This window comes from Tursiops truncatus, chromosome 7 (genome assembly GCF_011762595.2).
Source record: "Tursiops truncatus isolate mTurTru1 chromosome 7, mTurTru1.mat.Y, whole genome shotgun sequence".
NCBI lineage: Eukaryota > Metazoa > Chordata > Mammalia > Artiodactyla > Delphinidae > Tursiops > Tursiops truncatus.
Window position 1 is genome coordinate 29,658,439 of NC_047040.1, and position 25,468 is coordinate 29,683,906.

At 41.3% G+C, this 25,468-nt stretch overlaps 1 protein-coding gene across 8 annotated transcripts in view; it reads left to right on the plus strand.

The window, feature by feature from the left end:
• CMKLR2 (chemerin chemokine-like receptor 2) overlaps positions 1 to 23,827 on the plus strand; it is an 82,533-nt gene extending 58,706 nt beyond the window's left edge. For 4 of the 8 annotated variants that reach the window (XM_073807360.1, XM_073807363.1, XM_073807361.1 and 1 more), the window contains 2 exons: positions 9,840 to 9,902; positions 21,320 to 23,827. In XM_073807360.1, coding sequence (XP_073663461.1) covers positions 21,348 to 22,415 — 1,068 coding nt within the window. In that variant the 5' untranslated portion in view covers positions 9,840 to 9,902; positions 21,320 to 21,347 and the 3' untranslated portion in view covers positions 22,416 to 23,827. Of the gene's footprint in view, positions 1 to 2,316; positions 3,313 to 5,011; positions 5,852 to 9,839; positions 9,903 to 18,091; positions 18,356 to 21,319 lie in introns of those variants that run through there. The other 4 variants (XM_019939061.3, XR_012333003.1, XM_019939062.3 and 1 more) reach the window with 4 other exon arrangements.
• The last annotated feature ends 1,641 nt before the right edge of the window (positions 23,828 to 25,468 follow it).

Consider the following 25,468-nt stretch of genomic DNA (forward strand, 5'->3'; position numbering starts at 1 on the left):
TAAGAACAAAGGAAAGATCACATGGGTGATAAGACAGCCAAAAACTATGATGTCTCTCTAGATTCCTGTTCCCATTTCAGTTCAGGCCACTAAGGATTTTCCTTACTTTATTGCTAGCGCAGCCATACATTTAAAAAGATGATTTTTACATTTAGTACAGTGGCTTTTAGAGATTTTGTAGTGAAAAGATTTAAAAGAATATCTATAATACCATATTGCCAGAAACACAACTCCACCTAGCTTTTGAGATATTATTGTTGTCCTTAGGAAGGTTCTACCTACACTGTCATTTCTTATCTGACTATAGTAAGGAGGAAAAACTTATTATGTTGACTGCAGTGATACATTGTTGGGGAATCCTGCTTGTGTTTCTCTACTGTTCAACCTCAGAGCCAGGCTTGAACCAGCTGCCGGTTTTCTCTTCTTATCCTTGAGGAGCCCCAGAAACTCCGCACTTTCCTCTCTCTCAGTAGCTGACTCTACCTACTTCTCTTGTCACAAATCTCTCCAACTTCCATATTCTTTGCTCCGCAAAAATTTATATTTGTCTTAAGGACTTTCCTATTACTCACTAGAGGAGAATAATTAGATAGCAAAAACATGATCAATATGAGAAATTTACAGGCATTTCATAATTTTACAAATCACGGTTCTCATTTCCTTTTAGGATGATTTTTGTCTTCCAATTTTATTCTCTTAAAGAGTTGTTCTGTAGTTAGATGAAGACCACAGGAATCCTTCCTCCTAAACCACAGATGTAAGGATTTGTGGATGCTCTCAAGACAATGGGGGACCCTCTCCTCTCCAGAGAATATCTGGCACCTCTGAGAACCACCAGATTGAGTGGTACCCAAATCAGTCATCCTCTGTCCTGGACATTATTTTATAATCCTTTATTATTGAATGATCAAAACATCTGAATATAAACTAGATTCTGATTGTGGATACACTTTTTCTTTTGTCTTTATTTTTAAAATTTTTTTAAAGATTCTTGGCTTTTACTTTCTTTCTTTTTTGTTTATTTATTTAGGTTGCGCCATGCCTTAGTTGCAGCACGTGAGATCTTCCTTGCAGATGCAGACTCTTAGTTGTGGCATGCATGTGGGATCTAGTTCCCTGACTAGGGATTGAACCCAGGGCCCCTCCGTGGGGAGCACGGAGTCTTACCCACTGGCCCACCAGGGAAGTCCCTGTGCATCCACTTTTAACCACCTGGTTAACACAAGGCTTTATCCCCTTCTGAAACTCTGAGTTGATATATGTTAGATCTTCTTACTCTTTGCTCCTCATTTTTTAGCCTTCCTTTCATACCTTTCATATCATTGTCTCTCTGTGTTACATTTTGGATAACTTCTTCAGATATGTCTTCTAGTTTACATTCTCCCTTCAACTGGGTCTAAGCTACATCTTATGCATCCATTAAATTAAATTTCAAGATTAACTTTGTAATTTCTAGAAGTTCTATTTGATTCTGTTTTTGGCCGTGCCATGCGGTATGTGGGATCTTAGTTCACCAGCCAGGGATTGAACCCGTGCCCCCTCCACTGGGACGGCAGAGTCTTAACCACTGGACCACCAGGGAAGTCCCTCTGTTTGATTCTTCATAAAACTTTCTTTGCCCAAAGTCGATATTCTGCCTAAAATTCTAGTGGTTATTGGTGCTTCTGTCTTTCTATTCAGGTCTTTTAAAGTGTTCTGCTAAATTTCTGTTTTCTTGTGTGACCAGAGTAGATTATCTCTACTATCTCATCTTACTTTAAGGACTATGATTCTGTGGTTTTTAGCCACCTGACTCCTTCCTCCTTCAAAGAGATTAAAGAATTGAAACTGGTCTGTAAAGGAAGAGCTCCCATTCCCCAAGCAATAATGGCAAGTTGAAAAAGAATAAAAGTAATAGAAATGACAACCAGATCTTTGGGGGTGAATATGGGACATAAGAAAATTGTTTCCCTTCACTGTACGTCACATATGAAAGAACTTTTATAGTGTTTTCTCTCCATGCCACCCCATCCCTCTTAGCACAAAATAAAATAAAATAAAATGAAGCTACACTTAGCAGAGGCAGCACTGCATATACGCATTGACTGATAGAAGACCATGGCTAAGCCACAGAATCAGAGCCATACATCCTGACCCATGGCCAGGAGAGCCATCAAACTGCATCAAGTGTAACATGAGAGTAAACAAAACATAGAGTTTCAGGGTTGGCAGAATTTTAGACATTAAGTCCAGTCACATTCGATGCCAGAAAAACCTTCAATTTATGGTTGTCTCATTAAACATCTCTAAGTGTGAGAAATGGGCCGTTATCTGACAAAGCTTTGTGCTAGGCTGAAAGCTCCATGGCTTCAGCTCATCGCTATTCGCTTCTGTTTCACTGGGGCCTAGAACACGTAGGAGATGCTCAGGAAATACGTATTAAATGAAGAAATGCCAATTTTTAACAACTATAATCTCTAGAAAGTTTTGCTTCATACTGAGCTAAAATTTCTCTTTCCCTCATATTCTTAGCTTTACTCTCTGGCCAGATAAAACAATTCCCTTCTCTGCATGAAAAACGTTATCCTGCTCTTTCATTTCCAGGATAAATAGCTTCCACCAGTTCATTCAGCACTCCTCCCATGATGTCATTTTAAGCTTTCTCTTCAACCTATTCCCTCTCTTCTGGACACGCTCCAGTTTATCCTTGTTCTTCATAAATTTAGTTCCAAGGAAAGAACACAGCACCCCCGGGTGCATTCTGACCAGCTCAGGCAGAGTTGGACAAATCCTCCCCCAATTCTATGAAAACAGCCAAGGGCAAATTCACTCCCCCTCTTTTTATTTTAGGCTGCCACATCCCTTTCTTGACTTACTTGAGCTCACGGTCAAGGAGAAAGCTTGTGCTGAGCAGAAATTTAGCATGCCCAAAGGTCAGAAGAGGTCACCAAAGGGCACCAATCTCAGTACCTGGGTGAACGGTGCCCATTCCGTGGAAATGCAGGTGAAAGTGGTTGATTGGGATACCTTCTGGGTACATCACATCGACTCCCTTCTCATGGTTGTTGAAAAGGCACTGAATAAGCCATGAGTTCATATTATCTATCTCTTCAATGCAGGCTTACCAAATCCATTTTAGGGTAATAATTCAGGGCCTGTAACTGCTGCCTCAGCACATTACAGCTGGGAGAACCTGTTTGAGAAGATGATTTGCTTTGCACTGTAACTGGCATAAAGTTCAACGCAGGTGTTGCTTAACAAGCTAGTTCCGAAGTGAAAGACAGGTAAATTCTAAAGAACATTCTGGACACTGCCTTTCAGTCAATTTTCCAGGTCGGTATGGTGGAATTAGACTTTTTGGGTTTTTTTGTTTGTTTGTGTGTTTGTTTGTTTGTTTTGCGGTACATGGGCCTCGCACTGTCGTGGCCTCTCCCGTTGCGGAGCACAGGCTCCGGACGCGCAGGCTCAGCGGCCCTGGCTCACGGGCCTAGCCGCTCCGCGGCATGTGGGATCTTCCCGGACCGGGTCACGAACCTGTGTCCCCTGCATCGGCAGGCGGACTCTCAACCACTGCACCACCAGGGAATCCCGGAATTAGACTTCTTTAGAAGTAACAGAATGACCATTCTGAATATCTCTTTCTGGAACCTTCAAAACTTTATCTTGAATGCAAGCAAAACTAAAGTGTTTTTGACTCAAGATATCTATGGTTACTATTAACATGACTATTCTTAAGTGGCTTTAAAGTTGAGCTTAGAATTGCCAAGATTTTTCTTTTAATAACTAGTCACATGAGTTATTAAACATAGTTTCAGGGAATCAGACTTTAGGCTTGAAGTGGTTTGTCTGACTTTGTCTTATTAGAGAAAATCTGTGATGGACAGAAAAGATAGAGGAATGTGTTCTAAAAGTAGAATTTTTAAAAAGAAATTTTATTGTATCAAGTGATTTGCTACTCAGTTTCTTCCAAGCTCCTTGTCAGGAAATAAACTGCTTGCATTATGTTTCAGTGATGATACATTGTGTTACTTGTATAGGTGCCAGGACATTTTCTGACTGCTTTCTTAGGCTTGAGTGCTTGGAGAAATACTTGGCTTTTGAATTATCCAAAGTACAGACCGTCCCCGACTTATGATGATTCAAGTTATTTTTTGACTTTATGATTGTGCAAAAGCAAAGCACATTCAGTAGAAACTGTACTTGGAATTTTGGATTTTGACCTTTTCCCAGCTAGCAATATGCAGTATATGATATAGCGATACACTCTCTCCTGATGCTGGGGAGCAGCGGCAGACACAGCTCCCAGGCAGCCACGTGATCACGAGGGCAAACAACCAGTCCACTTACAACCATTCAACTGTAGCCCCCTGCAGTGGAAGCGGGGGCTTTTGCTTCCACTGACGTCAATGGGCTCAGGTGTCATGGCAGGGCTGGAACTAGGGTGAGGTAATTAAGGCAAAATTTAACAGGCACCAAAAATCTCAGTAAACAAAATGTATGTAAAAGATCCATGCTGAACAAACTATCAAAATTTTAAGTGAAGTCAGGATCTGGCTCTGTACTTGCATGACGCAACCTCACTTGCCTCACCCTAATCTTGACCCTATGTCATGCAATCTGAATTTGTGGGTGGACCAATGGGGAAAACCAACAAGAAACTATTCTGGAACCGGGACACCAGGGATAATTGTGAAGGAATCCTGGAATGGATAGAGTAAGATGTCCAGATGTTCAGAGATGGGTCACGAGTATCCACAGTAGTGTACTGAGATAAAATAGCTCTCGTTTGTTTTAATAAGAAACATATCTAAGGTAAGAGGAAAATCTCGAGATGTGACCATGGGTCATGCTAACCTCTAGGGGGCACTGCTCCCATGAAGAACCTGGTTCCTGTTGAGGGCTCTGCTAGGTGAAGACAAAATGGAGTCCTCAGAGCCTCACAGTGGGGTTTGGTTGGAGGGCTTTGATCAAAAATAGAAACTGGGGGGCTTCCCTAGTGGCGCAGTGGTTAAGAATCCGCCTGCCAATGCAGGGACACGGGTTTGAGCTCTGGTCCGGGAAGATGCCACATGCCGCGGAGCGACTAAGTCCGTGCACCGCAACTACTGAGCCTGCGCTCTAGAGCCTGCGAGCCACAACTACTGAAGCCCACGTGCCACAACTACTGAAGCCCGCGTGCCTAGAGCCCGTGCTCCACAGCAAGAGAAGCCACCGCAATGAGAAGCCCGCGCACCACAACGAAGAGTAGCCCCTGCTCGCTGCAACTAGAGAAAGCCCGCGCACAGCAACAAAGACCCAATGCAGCCACAAATAAAAAAATAAAGAAAGAATAAATTAATTAAAAAAAAAAAACTAGAAACTGGATTAAATTTTTCTTCCTCTTTCTGATTTTCTTCTCTCTCACCTATGTCCTGTGCCTGAAGTATTAAGCCATGATGTGGATATGCACCCTTTGAAAGTACCCTTGCCCATTGTAGAACAAGAAGAAATCACAGTGGGGTCCCGGCAGAAAGAAGAGGCTCTTGGGCAAATGCAGTCCATATATGGCCCAGGTCACCATAAGAGACCACGAGGGGACTTGAGACTTAACCTGCTATGGAGCAGTAAAGAATATGTGTTTGCCTAATGTCCTCAGAATCCAGCTGCCATGCCGGATAGGAGTCCAGCCATGATCTGGTAATTTGGTTCCTGGTCTGGTAATTTGGTTCTTCACTTTTCCACATTTGCAGTAACTTTAACAGCAGAGTTAGAACCAGGCCCAGGAATAGAATAGATTCTGGGTAGGTATGGGCCTCTGGCACAGCACTACTGTGTAGCCACAACACAAGCTCAAAGATAAAAACCGGTCTCACAAGCTGGGTCCACTGGGCCTTGGGGGGGGGGGGGGCGCGGTGAGGAGTGGTGAGAAAGGGTCTAATTAAAAAACAAAGAGGATTTCTTTATCTTATATCATTCTGAGCTTCCTCCTACGTAGTCTTCCTCATTTGCAGGGGAGAGTGGTTTATTTTTGTTTTGCTTTTTTATTCAGCCACAGGTATAGTTCTAGAAAAGGAAAGTAGAATTATTCTCTAAATTCAGTGTCATTCTCAAAAACTATTTCCTTAAACACTCTTGAGGAAGGATTCTTGTACTTTGGGTGCCCAGAGGGTAAGAACTTGGGCACTTACACATTTCGATAAGAATCTAACCATGGCAACTTGCCAACTGAATGGTTTTTGCAGTTTCCTCACCTTCAGTTTCCTAAGCAGTAAATAGAGAATAAGGGCTCAAAAGTAATGTCTATTATCATAGACTCTTGTCCTTAATGGATGATGTTAAAGACCCCCTGAGTGCAGATGTCAGTGCCATCTACAGTGTCCCCACCAGCAGCCATTCAAGTGCAATGTATACATATCTCTTTGGTTTGTTGGTTGGTTTTCTCTTTTTTTTTTTGGCCTCGTCTCACAGCGTGCGGGATCTTAATTCCCTGATCAGAGATCAAACCCAGGCCCCCTGCAGTGGAAGCATGGAGCCCTAACCACTGGCCATCCAGGGCATTCCAGTTGGTAGGTTTTGAACAGCTGTAAGTTCTTGGTTCCACTAAGCCAAACGTTTTTTTAAATATTTATTTTATTTATTTCTTTTCTTTTTTTTTTGGCTGCATTGGGTCTTAGGTGTAGCACTTGGGATCTTCGTTGAGGCATGCGGGATCTTTTGCTTCAGCGCAGGCTCTTTTGCGGCACGCAGGCTTCTCTCTAGTTGTGGCATGAGGGTTTTCTCTCTCTAGTTGTGGTGCGCAGGCTCCAGGGTGCATGGGCTCCGTAGTTGTGGCGCACGGGCTCCAGAGTGCATGGGTTCTGTAGTTTGTGGCACTCAGGCTTTCTCGTTGAGGCGCGCAAGCTCAGTAGTTGTGGCGCGTGGGCTTAGTTGCCCCGCGGCACGTGGGATCTTAGTTCCCTGACCAGGGATCGAACCTGTGTCCCCTGCGTTGGAAGGCGGAGTCTTTACCACTGGACCACCAGGGAAATCCCATCCACTAAGTCAAACTTTTCCTAGCTATTATGCCAACTAATTTTTTGCCCTAGCTCCAACTTTGGAATCAACATAAATATCTTACTATTTATGACCTTAAGACAGCATAAATGTCTTACTTTTTCCTCATCTTCAAGTATCTGAAAACAGCTCTCAGACTCCTTTATTTTCTAATTAATTAGTTTATTTATTTATTTTTATTTTATATTGGAACATAGTTGATTAACAGTGTTGTGTTTCAGGTGTACAGTAAAGTGATTCAATTATACATATACATGTATCTATTCTTTTTCAAATTCTTTTCCCATTTAGGTTATTGCAGAATATTGAGCAGTATTCCCTGTGCTATACAGTAGGTCCTTGCTGGTTGTCCATTTTAAATATAGCAGTGTGTACATGTCAATCCCAAACTCCCAATCTATCCCTCCTCCCCTACCCTTCCCCCTCCATAACCATAATTTCATCCTCTAAGTCTGTGAGTCTGTTTCTGTTTTGTAAATAAGTTCATTTTATCATTTTTTTTAAAGATTCAGCATATAAGTGATATCATATGATATTTGTCTTTCTCTGTCTGATGTACTTCACTTAGTACGATAATCTCCAGGTCCATCCATGTTGCTGCAAATGGCATTATCTCATTCTTTTTAATGGCTGAGTAGTATTCCATTGCATATATGTACCACATCTTTTTTTTAATCCATTCATGTGTCAATGGACATTTAAGTTGCTTCCATATCTTGGCTACTATAAACAGCGCTGCAATCTCAGACTCCTTTAGTCTTCCTTTCTCACTGATTCCTTCAACCATTCCAACAGATATAATTCAGTCTCTGGAGTCCTTTCTTCTGCACTGCTTTTTCCAGTGGTCTCCTCAACATCTGTTTTTGCAGACCTCTACAAACTACACCTAATATAGACTGACCATGATAAAGTAGAATGCTGAGCCTGCTAGCTTTACTTTCACTACTGTCAAATAATTAAAAGTGTTCATGAAGGATGTCTCTAAACCATCGCAATAATGATTGTGGAACTCAACTGTTTGTTTACTGTCAATGGGCAAATCTTTCAAATGGTGCTTTATTTTATCTTCCACTACTACGTTTGATCCTATACTCCCTCCTATATCTCCTTCTAAGTGAAAAAAAGGCAGAAATATTTTCAGGCGTAATCTTGTATGAATGGGAGGAAGTTCTAGAATTGTTGTCCCTCCCACCTCCCCCCACTTTTCTGCTTCTGTCTTGAAAAACATTACCGTTGCTACCAAAACAAGTTTCCCTTCCACCTGCTTTACCAAGTTCACTAACTACCTCTCTGGATGATGAATAGTTTTGTGAAGTGTCTGCAACTTCAATACATTTTGCAAATTACTTGAGTGTTGTTCCTTCTTTTTTTTTTAGAAAGGAAATATCTTGATACAAATTGAATAAGCATATAATAGCTGCTAATTCAGTTTCTATCCTCAACTGGGAATTCTTCCTAGATTTCTGTCAACTTTATTGACAATACGTGATTAAGGCCAAAACATTTTTAGGGCCAAGTAATGATGAAACAGAAAACAGAGGTATATTACAGTAGCAGCACAAACTTCCACTCGGTGTCCCTGAGTTTTCTGAAGCATATCTTTGCAGAGATTTCAGGTCATGGTTAACGATTTTAGACGCAGACCAACATAGTCATGTACAACCTTTTTTTACTGTCCAAACCATGGTATCAATTTTTGAGCAGTTTAATAATCTGGTAGGTATTCTGTTGTGGCTGCTGCTTCCAAGATCAGTTCTTCAGTAGACATAACATTGCCCAGAAGACCCTAAAAAGGATTAAAGCTCTAATTTTGACTGCTTATGTGGATGAAAATATCCACGACATAAATTGAACAATTCAGATCTCCAGTAGCTATCTAGTCATATGCCCTACAAAAATAGAGTTACAGAAGTCCTATGGTATCAAGGTTTCCAAATTAAGTGCCTACTTCTTCTTGCCAAAAAAATTATTTGCATACATAGAAATCACTTTTTAAGGAAATTTAGGGATTTCTGCTCTGACCAAGGCTTTGAAACATTACATTGCTAATGGTGGTGACTCTTTCCCAGACTCTAGATAAAATTTGGAGAAAAGTGAGGTAAAGACCTAGACCTTTAACAAAAGATGAAAATAGCTTTTTTAAAAAGGAAGAGAAATATAATGCTTTACAGTGTCTATTTTCTCACCACTCTTGGTCAGATTTGGGGATAATAGTGGCCTTTGGGGGCTCGACATAGGGGTGCCCCAACTGCCTTCAGAAGGCAGGCATCTAACAAGGTGTGATCTCAATACAGATCAATATTTTTCAAAATATAAAACACGCAAAACAAGTTTTAAAATCTGTACTTAAATCTTCTCATTTTTCTCCTGAAGTGATACAAAGAAATCCCGTTACCTTTCTACTTTCCCTCTACCCCCCTCCATTGTGTACTGCTTTTAGTCTTCAACTGGTAGTAATCAATAGCTACAATTATTGAGCATGCTCTCTGTGCCGGGCACTGACCTAGTCACTTTCTGAGGATTTCCTTTTGTGATCATCATTAGCAACCCTATGAGTTAGAACTATTACTACTCTCATTTTACAAATGAGGAAACTGAGGCTTCAAGGTAGTAGGTGATTTGTCTAAGATTCCACAGCCAGGAAGAAATAGACTGGGATTTGAAAGCAGGCATTCTGATTCCAGAGGCGATAGACCACGTTATGGCCTGATATTTAAATTTTACCCATGTGTTCATTATCTTAAAGTCTTGCAAAGAAATTAAGCCTGAAAGTTTCTCCCTGACCCAAGGTTAATCATTCACTCTGTTTTCCTCCCCACAATCAACAGAGCCATACAGATTGTACAAATCGGGACACAAACTTCTGGGTGGAGCATTAAATCAACTGTTATGTAAGTAGGCGTTGACCTTTCAAATATGTGCTGCGTTCTCTTAAACTGTCCTAGTGAAGCCTGGGGGTAGGATATGCAAATCAGCCTGCAAGTGCCTTTTATGAAAAGACCTTGATCTCAACAGCGTGAAAATAGGTATCATTTCATGTGCACTTGATTCAATTGTATTTTTTTCATAAAGAAAAAATTTTCTCTTCCCCCACCCCATTGCCTTTAAAATGGAATAAAATATTTGTATGCCTGAAATTAGCTATAGTTTTTCTATCCAGGGTTGATTTTCAATGACAACTCAATAAAAAAAGTTATGGTGAAGGTTATCCTAGCTTAGCTAAGCTTCCTGAAAGCTTCTATTAATTTCCTAAATGAATGTCTTTCAAATAAGTCTCCCTCATCTCCATTCTAACTCTCACTGCCTAAGGCCCTTCCATCTTTGACTTCAATTGCGGCAATATCTCCCAAACTGCTACCAGATGATCTTTACAAAAACAAAAATTCAGCAATGCCACTCCCTGCTACAAACATTTTTATTTGCTCCCAGCTGACAATGCAATAAAATCCAAATGCCTAAGTATGACCTTCAAAGGCCTTCATTACCAAAACACTCCCTTTTTTTGTTGTGTCTTTTCCAGCCAAACCAAAACACTTACATTTATCCTAATAAGCCAAAGAATATTGTCATTTGTCTTAAAGTATGGCATTAAGCAATAAATGACATGGGAGCTACAGATAGGCAAGACGCTTCTCTTATTCAAGGTGAGGCTGTGCCAGGCCTTGGGGTGGAAAGGTGCGATCCAACAATTACCTTTCTACCACCTCCCAACCCCAGGAACCATCAATATCACACTCAACCTTCAATTTCCATTTAAAACTCCCTTGTTTCTCTTGGGTGAATAAACAGGGAATCTTTATAAAATACTACTGTGCCCCAACACCTTCCAAGCAGAGATCGTTTTTCCAAAGGGTAGCAAAATATTCTGCTGGTGCCAAACATCTTGAGCACAAACTAGGGTGTGGTATACAGTTTATATTTGATAGTTAGTGGAAAATATTGAGCAATGACCTCAAATAACTCCCCCCACCCTCACACACACACACACACACACACACACACACACATGCTTTTCAACAAAATCTCTCTTCCCTAAGTAGATGGCTCTTGAAAAGTAAAGTTTGCTGACGATGTATGTTTGCCGGTTAATGGATCTGTGGTTTTCACCAAAGAGTTTCTCTCTCATGTCCATTGATTCTTTCTACTCATTCCTGTCATTCAATCAGAAGCAGAGTACAGGTTCCCTCAAGCGCCCCTGTTCTTTTCACGGGAGATGCATTTTACAGGAGATACATTCTTTTCTTTTTTTCTTTTTTTTTTTTTTTTTGCGGTAGGCGGGCCTCTCACTGTTGTGGCCTCTCCCGTTGCGGAGCACAGGCTCCGGACGCGCAGGCTCAGTGGCCACGGCTCACGGGCCCAGCTGCTCCGCGGCATGTGGGATCTTCCCGGACCGGGGCACGAACCTGCGTCCCCTGCATCGGCAAGCGGACTCTCAACCACTGCACCACCAGGGAAGCCCAGAAGATACATTCTTGAGTTCTTTTTTATCAGGGTGTATGGGGAACTCTACAAAGGCAATCCACGTAGACAACTGTCAGCAACACCAAATCCTTCTCTCTGATCAAAGCAGATAAGAGCCTAAATTTTCTTAAGGTTCTGTTAGGTATACATTTCTGCAATGGTCCATGAAAACCCATCTAACTCAACGATATGGAACTAAATTGAACCCCTCTGCATTCACCAAATGTTCTGCCAGAAAGAATCTGTGTTTTGTCAAGGTGGATAAACAAAATGTTTCCCTCTACAGCCAAGCCTCATTTAAAACCACACTTAAAAGTTTAATGATACACATTTCTACCAGACGTCCTTTCCCCAAATCATCTGGATTTTATAGACTATTTATCACTATTCTTTCTGCCAGAACTCTTTGTAGTGAAATCTATTTACTCAGAAAAGAGTTTCAGCTTTACCATCTATTAAATCTGCATAGATAAGAAACCAGTTTGTTTAATTCAACGAACAGTTCTGTGCTCCAGAACTAGATATTTGTCACTTGAGTATCGAAGTAAATGTAACCCAGGAATGTGATAACTTGGTTCCTCACAGCAGCTGAATCCCTGTAGTAAATATGCCTCTTCACATTCTTTGGAAACCAAACCACAAACTTGAGGGATGCTTCTCTGAACTTTGCTCCACACCAAGCATTTTTCACACATTTCTAATGGACTTGGGTGGACCTGTTTATATTCATGTCCACAATGCAGCTTGGCACTCACTTCAGTGGCTACTCAAAAGATTTAAGATCATATAGATCTTTATTAGTCTTTATTTCAGTCAGAATTACTTATTTGCCTTTCAGCAACACATATGGTTTAAGACAAATACAGTAGCTATTTCCTCTTTTCAGTCAAGTCTAAAGCCTCATCCTGGCATTGTTATTGTGCTCTTCTAAACTGAGAAAAATATATGACATCTCAATGGAAAGTCACTGCCAGCCAAGACAGTTTGACTCTTCCTATTTAATAAATGACAGTTTCCTTTAAACCTGGATCTAAAGACCTAAGTCTGCCTGCTACCCATCTTCATTTCTGGTTACTGCCTAGCAAGGCTTTTTTCTATTGCCCAGATATCCCTCTAGTTTCACCTCTGCATCTCTGGGAAATTGGGATTGACATATATACACTAATATGTATAAAATGGATAACTAATAAGAACCTGCTGTATAAAAAAACAAATAAGGGGCTTCCCTGGTGGCGCAGTGGTTGAGAGTCCGCCTGCCGATGCAGGGGACACGGGTTCGTGCCCCAGGCTGGGAAGATCCCACATGCCACAGAGCGGCTGGGCCCGTGGGCCATGGCCGCTGAGCCTAAGCGTCTGGAGCCTGTGCTCCGCAACGGGAGAGGCCACAACGGTGAGAGGCCCGCATACCGCAAAAAATAAATAAATAAATAAAAATATAAAATAAAATATGAAAAAAAAGTAGTGTGTGTGCGTCTGTGTGTGTATATATATACAGACACACACACACACATATATGCATATGTATGTACCTGTGTATGTGTATATATAGCCACATGGTTTAACTGAGGGCAAATTTCCCCATATTTTCTTTCTGCACCTCTTTTTGCTCTTTCTCTCTTATCTCATTAAGAATAAACAGATCAGTATAACACATCATGATGGATGATAAGCAGAACATCAGTTTTTAAAAGTTTAAAAATACATGTTCTTAAAAAAAAAAAAAATACATGTTCTTAAATGTAGGTCCTTAAATTTAAATTGGCAGAAATGCCCAAGGCAGTAACCTTTCTTTGCAGACCACATTTTTACTTTGAGATTGCACATATTATCTTGAGATTGCATTATCACACACTTCATTTGCACCCTCATATGTGTATAGTTTTATTTTTTTCAATAATTTTATTTCTTTTTTTCTTTAAATTTATTTAGTTTCGGCTGTGTTGGGTCTTCGTTGCTGTCCACGGGCTTTCTCTAGTTGGGACAAGTGGGGGCTACTCTTCTTTGCAGTGCGCAGGCCTCTCATTGCAGTGGCTTCTCTTGTTGCGGAGCACAGGCTCTAGGCATGCGGGCTTCAGTAGTTGTGGCTTGTGGGCTCTAGAGCACAGGCTCAGTAGTTGTGGCGCACGGGCTTAGTTGCTCTGCAGCATGTGGGATCTTCCCGGATCAGGGCTTGAACCCTCATCCCCTGCATTGGCAGGTGGATTCTTAACCACTGCGCCACCAGGGAAGCCCAGTAATTTTATTTCTTACTATATACAAGGCATAGTGTTAGCAAAGACTTCAAATTCAAGTACTGACAGCATCCTGGAAAGTGTCATAAATGAGTGATTTGGAAGTGGTGGTGACCATGGCAAGTCAGAGTACATACCTTGTCTGGAGAGGAATGCAAATGCTGCTACAGAAAATACAGGCCCATTATTACCAGATGATACAAATTATCAAAAGAAGCTAAAAATTGCAATATTTTTGTGAAGTCTATTAATGTTTTGTTTTTGTTTGTTTTGTTTTTGCGGTACGCGGGTCTCTCACTGTTGTGGCCTCTCCCGTTGCGGAGCACAGGCTCCGGACGCGCAGGTTCAGCAGCCATGGCCCACGGGCCTAGCAGCTCTGCGGCATGTGGGATCTTCCCGGACCGGGGCACGAACCCATGTCCCCTGCATCGGCAGGCGGACTCTCAACCACTGCTCCACCAGGGAAGCCCTCTATTAATGTTTAATATTAGCATCTACACCAAACATCTTTAACACTTTTTCAACCACAGACACACAGACCAACACACAGACTAACAGTTTGCACCCTCTATAAAACACAGTTGGTTGGTAGCGGGATAGAGCAGACCAGGCCAAGCCAGGACTCCCAAGATGAAGGTGCCCACGGGAAAACAGCAGATTCAGCAGCAAGAGATAGAAGAAAGGAGTTCAGACTGAGCTCAATGTGTGTAGATCAGGGTTTCTTAACTTTGGCATCCTTGACTTTTGGGGCAAGATAATTCTTTGTTGTGGGGAGCTGTCTATTACAGGGTGCCTAGCAGCATCCCTGGCCTCTACTCACTAGGTACCAGTAGCATTTCCCCCCTCATCCTCCATCCCCTGTTGTGACAATCAACAGTGTCTCTAGACATTGTCAAATATCCCCTGGGAGGCAAAATCGTCCCTGGTTGAGTACCGCTGGTACAGATGTTGGTGGTGGTAATAAGGGATGAGAATTAGTGTCAGAGCAATGCTTCCTGGGGTGGTAAGTCAGTAGTCTAACCAATGTAGGAGAGAAGCATGGATCCTCCCAGAGAGCAAAGGAGCAGAGTCACGGAAATGTGGTAACAGAGGTCAGTGTTCTCCAGGGGACCTAAGGTATGGCAATCCAAAACTGGAACCTGGGAGCAAGGACGAGGGACAAGGCAATAACCCAGTTACCCAAATCAGAGAATGAAGTAGAAAGAGAACCATGGATCAGCATGACTGCCAAGTTACACTTTGAACAAGGAACATATTTGAGTTCAAGTTTGGGGCACAGCAGAGCTTACAGGTAGGAGTTGAAAGGCCCAAGTTGTGGGACTTAGAGCAATGATGAGGCGGGGACATAGGGATCTAATGAGAGGTGGCAGAAGACAGGGTGAGGGTCATTTAGCAGGGAGTTTACTCACCATTCCTCTTGAGAACCAGCTTTGTTACCGCTCCAAGGGATAGCTCTGGTTCTAGGTTATGATCCATTTCTTTGCCTTTCTTATCATGGTCCTCTGTAGTAACTCTAACAGAAACCCAGTAAGGTTAGGAACTTGTACGTAGCATCTTTTTTCCTGGAGAAAAAAAGAGTTGTCTCAACTCTTATAGTCAATCTCTTATATCAAATTGGAGAAGGTTAAAATGAGCATCTATGGAGAGGCCCCGAGTAGCATAAAATCTTATGGTTGCCTTGCTGGGACAAAGAGGCAAGTCATTCTCAGAGGCCAACTCAGAGTTTCTATTTCCATTTTATTTTTATTTATTTGTTTGTTTTTTGAGATTATGGAAGTCAATTTTTATTTTCTCCTTTTATACTTTATACTTTTCTAACTTTCCTACAATGAACATTTACTCTGTTTAGACACAGAAGATAAAAACTATATATGTGTGTGTTGTTTATTCAATTCTTTAATTATAAGACAAGCAGAGATCACTTCTTCCAGAAAGTCTCTGAATTTCTTTCTTTCTTTTCTTTTTTTATTGTGGGAAAATATATGTAACATAAAATTTACCATTTTAACCATTTTAAGTGTACGCTTCTGTAGCATTAAATACGTTCACATCGTTGTACAACCATTACCATTATCATCTCCAGAACTTTTTCACTTTCTCCAACTGAAACTCTGTACCCATTAAACAATAAAGCCCCATTTCCAGTCTTCCCCTAGTCCCTAGCAACAACCATTCTACTTTTTGTGTCTATGAACCTGAATAGTTATGCATACAAGAACAAGCATACGTTTGTCCTTTTGTTCCTGTCTTATTTAATGTATAGCCTCCTCCTATGCTTTTGAAAAGCTCAGAGTCTTCAAAGAGTTTGCCTTCCCCAGAGGTCACAAATTTATAGCTGGGCTGAATACAGCCCACAACTATTTCATTTTAAAACAGTAGTTTAGGAGTTGGAAACTTTTCACATTAAAAATATAGATATTCAGCCATTTGTCAAAACCTCTGGCAACACTAAGCCCTCATTTCCCACGTGGAAGCCGTTGGCTGGAACTGAGTAGCTGCTCTCCACTGAAAGCAAGTCCACTGCTCTTTGGTTTACCCAAATCCCATTGTCTCCCCAACTTGGACTGTTGCATCCATTAAAGTTCCCTGCCCTTGGGACATTTAAATTATGAAATAAAGGGCAGAGGTTGTTTAACTCTGCCCAAATAACATAGGTCTATTACAACTCTAGATCTGCCCCTCATTTCCTTACAAAGCAGGAGTCTTACCAGCTCACTGTAATCAATTGAATCAATTGCAAAAACTCTCTCACATTCTCTTTTGATGGCTAAAAAGGATGTTCGTTAAATGGCTCCCTGACCATTGCTGGGGTAAAAGAGATCCTCCTTACAAAGTCAGCTTTTTCCTCTTTGTGCTCTCCCTAAGGGAAGCTCCCCTCTCTTTCTTCCGGAAGCCATGACAATTGTTAGGAACAGTTCCCACCTCAAGGGTTTCTTATAACATCTTTCAGAGGAGGTGAGCACTGACAAGTCTCCACCACAGTGCTTAAAGTCAAGGCCTAGAGAAGCTATGAGTTAGGATACAGGTTCAGCTGCTTTAAAAGAATAGTGGGGGAAATATTTTCTCACTTAGTAATCCAGAAGGAGGTGGTTCAGAGAAGTAGGGCAGCTCTGCTCCATGAGGTCATCCAGGGACCCAAGCTTCTACCTTGTGAACAATCATGTTTTCCTTATCCACCTGGTACATGATGGCTCATCACTGCATCCTCATTCAGCCAATGAGAAGAAGAGAAAGAGGGTAGGGGAAGGCCCGAGACTCTGGCATAGAACGACGAGGTCAAAACATCTTGTTGCATGTACAAGCCAAGAACTGCCAAAGTTTGCCAACAAACCACTGGAATCTAGACAAGAAGCATGGAACAAATTCTCACTGATAGCCCTCAGAAGGAAACAACCCTGCCTACACCTTGATTTCAGTTTTCTCCAGACTTTGAAACAATAACTTTGTTATTTTAAGCTATCCAGTTTAGAGTATTTTGTTACGGTAGCCCTGGGAAACTAATACAGTTAGTTAGGCTCTAGATATTTGGGTAGGTCTAAGTAAGGTTTGGAAATTCTATCTGGAGGTGCCTATAAACTATAAAGCAATATACAAACAAGGTACAATAATTAAGCAAGAATATGCCCTCAAGGGTTAACTGTCTCTAGCCAAGGACTTGGTAGGATAGTTGCTGAATTCTGTCTTACTTCTCCATCCCACCCCTCCCTCTCACCATCACCAGCACACAAAAACATCTACTCAAGTCCGAGGGGAATTCCTAGCTTATATTTGTTGTGAAGGATTCAGCTGGGCAGTATTCAGCTCCTCTTTTTATTTTTTTTGTATAATGCTGTAAAAAGCTGCATTTATTGCAATTTTTTTCTTTTTTTTTTGAATTTTCTTTTATTTTTTTTATACAGCAGGTTCTCATTAGTTATCCATTTTATACACATCAGTGTATACATGTCAATCCCAATCTCCCAATTCATCCCACCCCCACCCCCACCACCCGCTGCTTTCCCCCTTGGTGTCCATATGTTTGTTCTCTACTTCCGTGTCTCTATTTCTGCTCTGCAAACCAGTTCATCTATACTATTTTTCTAGATTCCACATATATGTATTAATACACGATATTTGTTTTTCTCTTTCTAACTTACTTCACTCTGTATGACAGTCTCTAAGTCCATCCATGTCTCTACAAATGACCCAACTTCGTTCCTTTTATGGCTGAGTAATATTCCATTGTATATATGTACCACATCTTCTTTATCCATTCTTCTGTCGATGGGCATTTAGGTTGCTTCCATGACCTGGCTATTGTAAATAGTGCTGCAGTGAACATTGGGGTGCATGTGTCTTTTTGAACTGTGGTTTTCTCTGGGTATATGCCCAGTAGTGGGATTGCTGTGTCATATGGTAGTTCTCTTTTTAGTTTTTTAAGGAACCTCCTTACTGTTCTTCATAGTGGCTGCATCAATTTACATTCCCACCAACAGTGCAGGAGGGTTCCCTTTTCTCCACACAGTATTCAGCTCCTCTTGAAGATCTTTCTCCAGCCTGAACTGTTCATTGCATCTAACCTACTCATCTGCTTTCTGGAAGATTAGGAATTTCTCTGGAACAAGGGTTTCTGTTTGAAGGGATTCTGTTCAGAAAAATCACTCATCGTCAAGGTACCTCCCCCTGCCCCAAGAGAAACGGGATGAGGGGCGGTTGGAATCCTTCAGCAGGCCCTGCGACCATTCCGGCTCAGCACAGTCAGCAATGACTTTGTAAGCTCCTGACTTGCTGAGGATAGTGGTTTTGTGTAATTAGAAGTCCTCCACTGGCTTTTCTATATTTGGGGAATCAAGTTCCATCTACTCACCGCTTAGGGTTTTGTAAGGTGATTTAGGGCCATTTGACCTCAGAATTGCTCATAGTCTAAAAGAATAGGTCATAGGCACCAGGAAGGTAAGGGTGTCTTAGTATACAGGCAGAAAACCAAGACAGGGAGTTGGAGATTAGGCTGGAAAGGATTTGACATGGAGGGGGTTCAGCTACCAGAAGGAGTGAAGAGGGCAGAGTAAGGTCCCAGACCTGAAAGGAAAGGGTAGCGGGAAAGAAGCCAGTCTTGGACACATGAAGGAAAGGACTCAGTGACATGGAACAAGTCTAGATCTTGAGGATAGAACTGTGGGTCAAGGCCAGAGAGATTCTGGCAATGAGAGTGACTTAGGGGTGAACTCACAAACTCTCACCTGAGGCTTTAAAATTACATTTGGTTCTGAACAGGCTTTCTAGCGGAGCCAGTTATTTACTGAGCACATGTTGAGCACCTGTGAGATGTTAAGACCTGTACTAGGCACTGTGGGTTACAGAGATGACAGTCATTCTCAAGGAGTTCACAGTTTGGTAGGGCAGGAATCAAAGAGAAATCAGTGACAGTATAGTGTATTAAGTACAATAAGAGAAGTATGGCAGAAGAGGGGAATGTCGTAGTGGTTAAGAGCCCAGGATCTGGCTTCAACAGATTTGAATTTAATCTTGACTCTCCAATTATAGGTTGCGTGAAACTGGGAAAGTCACTAAGCCTCTTGAAGCTTCAGTATTTTTTCTTGGAGATGGAAATAACAATAGTACTTGTCCACTTTATATGATTCTTTCAAGGGTCAAATTAGATCATACATGCCTGGCATCTAGTAAATTCCCAATAGCATTGACTATTGTGTGTAATAATAGTTGTTATTATGTATTATAATTATATGGGGGAAGGTAATGTCAGAAAATGTTTCCAAGAAAAGGTGGCATTTGAGCTGAATGTTGAAAGATAAAGAGAAGTTAGCTGGGTCTGGGGTTGGGAGAATGCTAATGAAGTGCTTTTGTTTTTAACTATGCCCTGCTAGATTCCTCAAATGATTTTAGGTAGGATGATGAATTTAGTGTTAGTCAAATTGAGTCTGAGCTGGCTGTGAGCAACGCAAGATGTTTTGACCTCTTTGTTCTAACCCTACTATAATCTCAAATCTTACATATTTGCCCCATTAATGATTAGAGCTCCATGAAATGAATATAACTATTAGTCTTTTTTCTACTTGATTTTGAATACTACAGATAGAAATAACACAAAATAAATTGATGAAGCTATATTTACACCCAGTAAACAATTTGGTTGAAAAATTGACATTCAAGTCTTCTTAATGCAGGAAACTGGACTGGATAGCAGGGGAAAAAAAAAAAAAAAAGGCCACAAAAGAAAACTTACTTTGCATAAAATTATAATAGATAACATTTGGTATGGATAAAAATAAACAAAATAGGGGTGAGATAGGGAGTGTGGGAGGGAGATGCAAGAGGGAGAAGATATGGGGATATATGTATATGTATAGCTGATTCACTTTGTTATACAGCAGAAACTAACACACCATTGTAAAGCAATTATACTCCAATAAAGATGTTAAAAAAATAAAGGGGTTCCCTGGTGGCGCAGTGGTTGAGAGTCCGCCTGCCGATGTAGGGGACACGGGTTTATGCCCCGGTCCGGGAAGATCCCACATGCCGCGGAGCGGCTGGGCCCGTGAGCCATGACCGCTGAGCCTGCGCGTCCGGAGCCTGTGCTCCGCAACGGGAGAGGCCACAACAGTGAGAGGCCCGCATACCTCAAAAAATAAAACTGATTAATAAATCAAATCTTTGTTGTAATGTAGAAAAGAATTACTTTGAATTAATTCAAAACAAAGTAATTTCAGGAAAATAAAAAATTTAAATAAAGCTTAACTGCACTCTATAAGAAATTAATATAGAAATTAAGTGGTCATAGTCAAGTTCATTCCAAAATATATCTTGTAGTTGAAAAGCCTTCCATATTGATATAATTCTGGTGAACATATTTGAATTTATAAACCTAGAATCAAAACATCCATGGGTGCAAAACAGTGGGTCAAAATCTCCAGTGCTTGCCCGTGACATCCAGGTGGGTGAGCCAAAGAAGCAATTGGAACTCTGTCTAGATCTTAAGAAGTCAGGGTACAAATAAGGATTTTGAAGTCATCACCACATAAGTATTCATCTGTTTTCTTTTGCATCTTCCATAAAATAATAATGCCTGGTAAGAACTTAATAAATATTTGTTGAATGTTAGATTCTCTCTAGTCAGCCCTACAAGCATTATGAACACAGGAATTGTACCTATAGAGTCAATCATTTTAATTTAGCATTTACTGAATACTTTACAAAAATAAACTCTCACAGCTTTGAGAATAATTATAGCAACACTTAGGTCCACTGAGACTTGGACACCTGGAGTGTCCAACAGAAATATACTATTTCTAGTTCATAAGATGAAAAACATTTTTTTAACATATGATATTTCTTTAATGGTTGTAAGTCTATTCAGGTTTTGTTTCTGCTTGTGTCCATTTTGGAAGAGTACATTTTTTTCTAGGAAACATTTTGCCAAATATTTCAAATAAGTATTTTTTTCATAGCTTCCTCTCATTTAAAAAATCTCTACTTCTGTGGTTACGTCCCCCTTTTGGTCCTAAATTGTTATTAGTGTCTATTAAGATAAAATATTTTTATCCTTATGTTCTGTATCATTCACTAAACATTTGTTCTTTTAAAAATTGTTTTCTTTCTTTTTAAATTTGCTTCCATAGATTTCTTCATTCTGCATTTAGCAAGGTCATGGAAGATCTAGAGGAAACATTATTTGAAGACTTTGAGAACTACTCCTATGCCCTGGAATATTACTCCCCAGAGACTGATTTGGAGGAGAAAGCACACCTAGGAGTCGTTCACTGGGTCTCCCTCGTGTTATACTGTTTGGCATTTGTTCTGGGCATTCCAGGAAATGCCCTTGTCATTTGGTTTACGGGATTCAAGTGGAAGAAGACAGTCACCACTCTCTGGTTCCTCAATCTAGCCATCGCAGATTTCATTTTTCTTCTCTTCTTGCCCCTGTACATCTCCTATGTGGCCATGAATTTCCACTGGCCCTTTGGCATCTGGTTGTGCAAGGCCAATTCCTTCATTGCCCAGTTGAACATGTTTGCCAGTGTTTTCTTCCTGACGGTGATAAGCCTGGACCGCTATATCTACTTGATCCACCCTGTCTTATCTCATCGGTACCGGACCCTAAGGAACTCTCTGATTGTTATTATAGTTGTTTGGCTTTTGGCTTCACTAATGGGTGGTCCCGCCCTGTTTTTCCGGGACACTCTGGAGTTCAATAACCACACTCTTTGCTATAACAACTTCCACGAGCATGATCCTGACCTCACGTTGATGAGGCATCATATTCTGACCTGGGTAAAAGTTATTGTTGGGTACCTCTTCCCTCTTCTAACAATGAGCATTTGCTACTTGTGCCTCATCTTCAAGGTGAAGAAGCGAAGCATCCTGATCTCCAGTAAGCACTTCTGGACCATCCTGGCTGTGGTCACTGCCTTTTTGATTTGCTGGACTCCGTATCACCTGTTTAGCATTTGGGAGCTCACGATCCACCACAATAGCTATTTCCACCAGGTGCTGCAGGCCGGAATCCCCCTCTCCACTGGCTTGGCATTCCTCAATAGTTGCTTGAACCCCATTCTTTATGTCTTAATTAGTAAGAAGTTCCAAGCACGCTTTCGGGCCTCAGTTGCTGAGATACTAAAATATACGCTGTGGGAAGTGAGCTGTTCTGGCACAGTAAGTGAACAGCTCAGGAACTCTGAAACCAAGAATCCGTGTCTCCTGGAAACAGCCCAGTGAATTCTTACTCTTGCACAGATCATATGGCTTTTGTGTGGGTCCCCTGACAGATGCTTTCGGATTGTTTGGGTCCAAGACATAGAGCTGACTGTATCTTTTTATTGTTTTTGGTCATTTTATTGGCATCATATTTTTCTACTGATATAAAACATAAGAAGGATCTTCATTTTTTTCCAACAACTTAAATTATCTGTGTTATTCTTGCTAATTATACTGTAGTGGATTAACACTATTTTTTCAATTTTAATGACTTTTTAAAAGTTCTAAATCTTAATATTAAATATATGACTAATTTCAAAAATATAAAAATATGTGTGCTTAAGCTCACTTTAATTTTGCACAAGTAACCTATTAGACCTAGTCTTAAAATACAACATATGTACTTAATTTCTTTATTTCATGTAATCTGTATTTGCATTTATGAATTAAAGTAATAGTTGGTTAGAGTAGGTTAAAACTGTCCCAAAATCTAGTCGCTTAAAATAGCAATTTATTATTATTATTATATCTCACAAGTCTGAGGATCAGCAATTTAAACAAGGCACAGAAGGGAGGTTTGCCTCTCTGCTTCGCAATATCCGGAGCCTCAGCTGGACCAGGATGACCCAGCTGCCTGAGGTTTAGAACAGCTGGGGACTGGCTGAGCGGCTCTCCTCCCTTCTCCCCATCCCCTTCCCTTCCTTCTCCTTCCCCTCTCTCTCCTCCCCTTCCCTCCTCCCTTCTTCTCCTCTCCTTTCTTCACACGGGTATTCCAGCATAGCACCTCAGGGTTAGCCGGACTTATATGGCAGTGTAGGGCTCTAGAGACCAGGGTAGAAATTTCTACTCCTCTTAAAGGCTATGCCAGACACTGGCACAGTATCACTTCCACTGTACTCTACTGACCAAAGCAGTCACTGGCCAGTTCAGATTCAAAGGGAGGGGACATATACCCTACCTCTCAATGGGGATATATGCCCATCTTTAATTCCCCATGATATCATTATAAACATTAATGTTGGGCTTCCCTGGTGGCGCAGTGGTTGAGAGTCCGCCTGCCGTTGCAGGGGACATGGGCTCGGCCCTGGTCTGGGAGGATCCCACATGCCGCGAAGCGGCTGGGCCCATGAGCCATGGCCGCTGAGCCTGCGCCTCCGGAGCCTGTGCTCCGCAACAGGAGAGGCCACAACAGTGAGAGGCCCGCGTACCGCCAAAAAAAAAAAAATTAATGTTTTTGGAAAATTCTGAGTATGTATATACGCAAATAAGTATAAGATTGCTATAAACATGAAACACTGACATCCAGATAGTAGATAGGCCAGCTCAATATCAGAATGATTTCAGGAAAATAAAGTATGTATGACGTATTGATATATTTCTACCTTCTATTCCTATATTTATAAGACCAATAAAGTATACCTTTAAGTCAGTGACCTCTTCATGGTGCAAATCTTTTGCACTTAAGACTAATAGTATTTTGACTTCTATTCATTTATGCCTTTAGCAAATAGATGAATAAGAGTTATACAGAACCATGGTAGACAGATACTGTGAGGGATGCCAAGATGCATAAGGTACTTACAGGGGGTGAGATTAAACTTGCATAAAAACAATCCTAAAACAAGGTAGACAGTAGTAAGTGCCATAAGAGAGCCAAGACAAATGTAGACTGTTCAGAGGAAAGAGATGGCCTCCAGTGTGCAGGTCAAGAAACACTGGAAATCTATGTCCTTGCAGTTGGGGTTTCCTAAAGATCCTGCTCCTTTTTCACGTCTCTGTTTGTACCCTGTCTTTTATGAATACAAACTCTGCTATTTACTGCAATTTTAAAAACATTTAATTTTCTATAATTTCTCGGTTTTATTTTGAAAGTTGTGAGGGGAGCTATGTTATTCCTTGAATCGGTATCCTTTTTTATTTCATCTCATAGTTTTTAAAAATGCTAAGATCAGATCATTTATTGGCTCTGTTCTTTACTGTTAGCCCCATGCAACAATCAGATCTGGTTTGGAAATCATTCCAAGAAAAAAAATGTGTGGCATAGCTCAGCCTATCCCAAATTTCTGTCGTTCCCAAGATTCCTGGCTTCTGCCATACTCAGTATGGGTTAAGGGAAGACAAGGAGAGAAAGGCTCATTGTGAGTTTCCAGCCCTTTGTGCACCCTTGAACCCCGCCCCTGCACCACCAGGGCTTGCGATATTCCACTCTGGTGTCCCCCTCAACCCTCAATGGACAGGCTCTCAGGATCAGGAGAAAAGCTGGAGGATCCAAGAAAGAAAAGAGAATTCTGTAGGTTCATCCCTAGTTTGGGCAAAGGGAGACACTGACTCTGAAGGCTGGGGGAGAAAGAGGAAGGCTGAGGAGCAGGAAGGAAGGGGATTAAGCAACCAGGGGCAAGAGTACTTACAGAGCTGGTGGTGGTCGGGAAGTTACATTTCAGGGCGGTGCTTCCTAAGCTTTGTGAGTTAGGAACCCGGGCGGAGCTGTTCGTTTTTCCCACGCTACGGGCTACAGGCACAGTATCTAGGGCCTGTGAGCTTTCCAGAGGCCTATGAAAATATTTGAGATCCTGAAAAGTATCATTGGCTCTAGAATAGAAAAAGAAAACTTGAGGGAATTCCCTGGTGGTCCAGTGGCTAGGACTCCGAGCTTTCCGTGCCAGGGGCCTGGGTTCGATCCCTGGTCGGGGAACTAAGATGCAGCAAGGCTCGCAGCATGGCCAATAAATAAATAATAAATAACTTGAAAAGTCAGAATTAATAAATACTCTGAATTCATTTGAAAATCGATTGAAAGTTATGGGTCCTTTCCCCAGAAAAATGCTTTTAAATAAAATTTCAGGGGATCCTTGTACCCTAGGCTAAGAACTCCAGTTTTAGTGGCTTTTTAAATAGCTGAGAGTGGGGCTGTGACTTACAGGAATCTACTAGTAGAAAGTAGCAACCAGGGCAGGAACTTTCCAGCAGAAACAGGAGTTAATTTTTTATTCTCAGCTTGAGGGAAGATCTAAAGTGTAGCATAGGACCCAAGCTTGGACCCCAGCATTGGAGACTCCCCAGCCAGCTTCCTCCCC